The sequence below is a fragment of the Phycodurus eques genome, chromosome 3, assembly GCF_024500275.1.
Source record: "Phycodurus eques isolate BA_2022a chromosome 3, UOR_Pequ_1.1, whole genome shotgun sequence".
In the NCBI taxonomy this organism is placed as follows: Eukaryota; Metazoa; Chordata; class Actinopteri; order Syngnathiformes; family Syngnathidae; genus Phycodurus; species Phycodurus eques.
Window position 1 is genome coordinate 5,746,040 of NC_084527.1, and position 6,000 is coordinate 5,752,039.

The 6,000-nt window shown below is 39.7% G+C and overlaps 1 protein-coding gene across 1 annotated transcript; it reads left to right on the forward strand.

Moving 5' to 3' along the window:
* Positions 1-516: 516 nt before the first annotated feature.
* On the forward strand, positions 517-5,598 carry cdk7 (cyclin-dependent kinase 7). The gene is made up of 12 exons (XM_061671733.1): positions 517-616; positions 1,237-1,296; positions 1,383-1,416; positions 1,502-1,569; positions 1,660-1,728; positions 2,480-2,590; positions 2,831-2,949; positions 3,633-3,732; positions 3,821-3,907; positions 3,986-4,135; positions 4,242-4,380; positions 4,973-5,598. Exons 1-12 carry the CDS (start codon positions 551-553, stop codon positions 4,996-4,998), a joined length of 1,029 nt encoding a protein of 342 aa, XP_061527717.1. The 5' UTR covers positions 517-550; the 3' UTR covers positions 4,999-5,598.
* Positions 5,599-6,000: the final 402 nt, after the last annotated feature.

Genomic DNA, 6,000 nt, shown 5'->3' on the forward strand with positions numbered 1-6,000 from the left:
CGTGTGTGTGTGCGCGCGTGTGTGTGTGTGTGTGTGCAGCATACGCTAGTAGCTTAAGTGTGTGCTGAACAGGGTTGTTAATAAAATACATATATTATGCCGAGCCAAGCAAAATATTCGTAAGCAGCAACAAAGAAGAGAGCACACATACAGGAGAAGTTGCAACAAATATCTCAAAGCTGGGAAATAATTGCAGTATGAGTACAGTGGTCCGATGTACATATCCAATACAATAGAACAGTTCACACAACACTTCAAACCCATAGTTACCGGAATGTTGAGGTGAGAAGAAAACCAGGAAGCAAAACGACAGTCAAAGAAACATTAAGTTGTTGTTTTTTTCTCGGCTAAATCAGCAGCTGTAGTTTAACACAGCCGTGACCTTACGTCACCTTCACGTGCTGACATGGCAAACCAGTAGATGGCGGTGCTGCACCAAATAAGACTTTTTCTTTTCTTTTCGTTTCCTTTTTACCCGGAAACACTACTTATAGACCTTTAATAAAGCGGAAGTTGACACTCATGGCAATATACGCGTAATATTACCGTGATGGCGCTTGATGTAAAGTCCAGAGCCAAGCGATACGAAAAGTTGGATTTCCTCGGAGAGGGCCAGGTGAGCCCTATCTGTGGCTGTGTGTGTGTGTGTGTGTGTGTGTGTGTGTGTTTTTACACGTTTAAAGCCTCTTGCAGGTCTTTTCCGGGCTCTGTTTTCTCCTTGCATGGAAGAACGTTAGTAGCGTGCTAGCAACCGGTTGTTAATGTCAACAAAGGCTCTGCTGTGCAAATTTGGAACAAGGGAAGAAATGTTGATCATCAATATGTCGAAATGTTGAATTTTTGCTATGAAATGCCGTACAGTGATATGAAACAGCCATAGCTGTCAAATGATTTTTTTTTTATTTTTATCTTTTTATCTTTTCATTAAGTTGTTGACGCTGTAATGTATTAATTGGGGCGGCTGGAACTCAGCCGGACGTCAAATCTAATATTGCCAGCTAGTTTTTTGAAGAGATGCTAGTTTGTTTCTTGGCTACTGTCGTGGTGCCCTTGAGCAAGATACCGTCTGGCATCTATCGGTCCATGTCTGTGTTCTGACTTACTCTGTGGTGTACAACACTAAATACACAGCAGAGAGCGAGTAGAATTTTCCCCTTGAGCGATTATAATGAGAATAATTAATAAATTTCCCTCAGTATTAATAAATTAACCCATGTATCAATCTCTGCTCTCTAGTTTGCCACAGTGTACAAAGCCAGAGACAAAACAACTGACACTATAGTCGCCATAAAAAAGGTAAAAGCATGCATTTGCACCATGTCAACAACTTTGGGCTATTCTGGTGTATGTATATTAAATGTTGTCCCTCCCCCCCAACCTAGATTAAAGTTGGCCACAGAACTGAAGCTAAAGATGGTAAATTCAGACTCATTTGGTAGACTGTACAATATGTATGAAATATCGACTTTGTAAAGGCATAAATGCTCATTTATCGTTGTAGGTATCAATAGGACTGCCCTACGAGAGATCAAACTACTGCAGGAGCTCCATCACCCAAATATTATTGGAGTAGATACATTTTTATTTGTAATTACTCTTATGTTTCCACAGACACGTAGAGCTCTTTTTTATTCTAACCCAATCAACTCTTTGTTTTAGCTGTTGGATGCATTTGGACACAAATCGAACATAAGTCTGGTTTTTGATTTCATGGAAACTGATCTGGAGGTAAAAAAATTTAATACCTCATGTCTGTGTGTTGTAGCTCATCAATCAATTTTAAATATATGTCTAAAATTATCACTGGCATTATGATGCTGCTTGTTTTATATCATTTATCAAATCCAAAGATTCGCAATTCACCTCCCTAAAATTAAACATTCATCATGGGATTCATGTTTGTTTACTTTTTGACACATTGACAACCATCCGCAAGTCACATAAGGTGAGAAAGATTTTTAGATGTACAGTCACATGATTAACACACAAGACACTGATATAATGAACAAAGTAGTACAACTATGAAAGCAACAAACGTTGTTTTTTTCACTATATATTGTAGTTTTAGCATTCACTGCCCTTGATGAATGTGCACCACTTATGAATCATGAACAAGATTAAAGTGCTTTCAAAGAAAAATCAATAACTTTTCACTCCTGGCTCTAACAGCCAATTGGTGCCATTAGCAGCTATTATGAAATATGATTCTGTCCTCAAGACCAGTGCTAAAAGCTTCTTTGTAGGCATTTAAAAGATGGAGGATGGTATTCATTGCATGTAGGTAGCAGGATACCACACTGTAGGTGGAACAAACAGCACTTTAAAGTGAGGGCTGGTGTCTGAGTTTAGCCGCACAGCTTCATTGACTTCATCTTCAATTATTGGTTGTAAATCATCTCAGCTAGCATCTGGCTGCATTTTCTGTTTAGCCCCTTTTTCCCCTCGCTCTTCTTTTTTTCTTTTTTTTTCTTTTTTAAAGGTGATCATCAAGGACACCAGCCTTGTCCTAACTCCAGCCCACATCAAAGCCTACATCCTCATGACTCTTCAGGGATTAGAGTACATGCATCAACACTGGGTTTTACACAGGGTAAAAACAAAATATACAACGGAAGCACACATACAGAGTTATGGTTCTAATGCTGTAATGGAAAATCACAGATACCATTAAATGTTGTAATGGAGACAGAATTCTGCCAGGTTGTCGTCACAATTGAATGACAGTTACTCAAAAGAAAGCCATAGTATGTCAGGGAGCAACATGAACATGGTCGTAATTCCACACAACATGTGCAGACTGTACTTGATATTTGCTGCTTTGAATTTCCAGGATTTGAAGCCCAATAATCTTCTGCTGGACGGTAATGGAGTGTTGAAGTTGGCGGATTTCGGTTTGGCCAAAGCCTTCGGCAGCCCCAACAGGGTCTACACTCATCAAGTTGTTACCAGGTCTGTGCTGGTGCATGCAAAGCATTCAGGGCAGGGGGAGAAACACATGACATTTATAAAGACGCATGATTGACAGGGGCTCTAGAAAAAGGTATTTTCACTTGGCAGCAGTGGGGGCCAAATTGATTTATTTGTATTTTATTTTTTATGTATTTTGTGGTGCAGTATATCATTGGGAACTATATATGAAGCAATTGTGACAGAATGAATACTTGCACAAAACAATTCACCAGAATCTTGTTTCCTCTTTCCCCCATTTGTTGATATAATCAAATCTTAGTTTTGGTTTGGAATGAATTATCCCTCTCACTTCAAGACCACTTTCCATTACTGGTCACTTTATTAGGTATGCCTGCATAATTTAATGAGATCCAATAGAAGAGCCACAATGCTTTGGGAATCTTATCTACTTGTTTACATGACAGGGTAAATTATTATTGTAATTCATAGTTCAATCAAACGAAAAACTACAATCAGCAAAATGATAAAACGTATCAGACATTCAGAAAAAAAAAATCCATGTATAGATGAAATGTTTCCTTTTAATTCCCCTGCTCTCTAAAACATTGATGGATGGATATATCCAATTACGTTGTTGAGGTGCACCTTATGAAGTGACAAGTGGTGTTGCACTTTTTTAGAACTCTCAAATGCGTTGGTCAACAGTTTGATATTTTTCCTAGGTGGTACCGTTCTCCTGAGCTTCTGTTTGGTGCACGAATGTACGGAGTAGGTGTTGACATGTGGGCGGTGGGATGCATCCTGGCAGAGTTACTCCTTCGGGTACCCAAATATTTTATGAAAAAGCATGTAAAACATTGTTGCTGTGCTTATATTTTGATGTGTTGTTTTTAATATATACTGTATATAGATACCATTTCTTGGTGGAGACTCTGATCTTGACCAGCTGACCAAGATCTTTGAGGCTCTTGGGACTCCTACGGAAGAGACATGGCCTGTACGCATTCGTTTTACCCATTTGTCTTTTTTCTTCTAAAATATCAGGATCTTTGTTCATATTTGTTTTACCTTGCAGGGAGTAAGCAGTCTACCAGACTATGTGCCATTCAAAATACTTCCTGGCACACCGCTTGAGCACATATTTAGTGCAGCTACCGATGACTTACTAGAGTTGCTCCATGGCCTCTTCACATTTAACCCTTCAACTAGGACCACAGCCACGCAGGTGGACTTCTGTCCAAAAAATAAATAAAGTGCACATCTTTAGTTTTCAAAGTGTGGTGCAAGATTGTTGCTTTTATCAGTGACACTGTCATGTTTATACATACCAGGCTCTGAAGATGAAGTACTTCAGCAATCGGCCTGGTCCCACTCCTGGCCCCCAACTTCCCCGACCCAACTGCTCAGCTGAAGCTCTGCGAGAGAAAGAAACAGTCGGGCTCAAGAGGAAATTAGTAGGCCTGGAAACAAGTAATAAAAAGACAGACTCTTATGTGATCTTTCTAGCTATAACCCAACCACTATCACGATGATTTGACTTTAATAAATCGTCACTTTCATTTATGGACCCCAAGACATTTCAGATGTCATATATTTCAGAACATCACATCTAGGTCTCGTATAACCTATAACTTGGAGGACCGTTCCTGTGATAGCTATTTATACACGACATATAAATCGCTTCATTCAAAGTAGCAATTCCGAAGGGTGTTGGCTGCGCGATTCATTATACACAGGAGGCGAACGCACACAGTTCTGCTGCTTAAGTGGATTGTGGGAGGGTATGTGATGTTTTGCTTTGGTGTTCGTGGGAAGTTCAAAGCTTTTCCATTTCCTGTGGTTTGGAAAATATCTGGGTTGGCTATTCTGTATGGTTGAAGCTTCAGTATATTACAGAGAGAGAATTTTAGGATGCAGATGGACTTTTTGGGCATGTAAAATGTACGTTACAAGTTTGTAGTGTGCTTATGTATTGTTGTTGTTTTTTTAACGCTGAAATCACTTCTTTAATTATTATTCATTAATACACTTATTCTATGAATGTTCTGTCTTTAATTTTCAGCTACCATGAAGAAGTTGATATTCTAACCAGATGGGAACAGCCCAGGACTGATGTTGTCTGTAATGTCAACGGTACTACTGACATCCTGCAGTCCAGCGGGGGATGAACAGTACGACCTGTGGTCAACAAGCACTTCTGTGATGCCTGAACTCCAGCCAACAACCTGCTTGACTGGGGCTATTCAATGTGGCAGAAAAATAGAACGACCACACTAGCAAGCCTAGTATGCTTTGACAATATGGACAAAAGTATTGGGACCTCACCAATACACCCAACAAGAACCGACGACGCATCCAAAAGAACGTCTGTGAGGTCACTGATGTTGGATGACAGGGCCTGGCTCACGGTCTCTGTTCGTGGGCCATCCCAAAAGTGTTTGGGGCCGTCACGTTCTTCCACCCCAAACTCCTCTGACTGGAAGGGCCGTCCCCAAACTGTCCTCATACTGTGGGAAGCACAATATCATTTATTTTTTAAAATGAGGAATTAATATTCAGGGTGAACTAAGAAGTCTGGCCCAAGCTCTGATTGGTTAAATGATCAAGAAGTATGTCTCAATACTTTTGTCCATACTTAACCATGTATTATTTGTTTTGTAAATAAAACCAATAAATGGTGCAAATACACCAACTGATTTCTCCAGAGTTATTTTGCATTAAATGAATGGTAAAAGTAAGATTATTACCTCAAGACATGCGGTTCATTGTTTATTGCACTTGGTGGGAGTAAGGCCTTCACTTACATGTACCATAACATGTACATAGATAAAACATGAGCTGGGAGAGTTCCAGAATTTTTTATTTTTTTTGTATCTGTATGCTGCAGAGAAATATGCCCTGCGATTGACTGGCAACCAGTTCAAAGTGTACCCTGCCTTTGCCTGGTGTCTCTTTTTAGGTTTTAATCCATAAACGTGTGTCTGCACCAGTAGTATGAAGTTCTAACCTCCTGCCCTCTTAAAAAAAAAAAAAGAGCTTGGGAATTTCTGATTTCAATAGACAGGCTAAATAGCTGCATGGGTTTAGCAT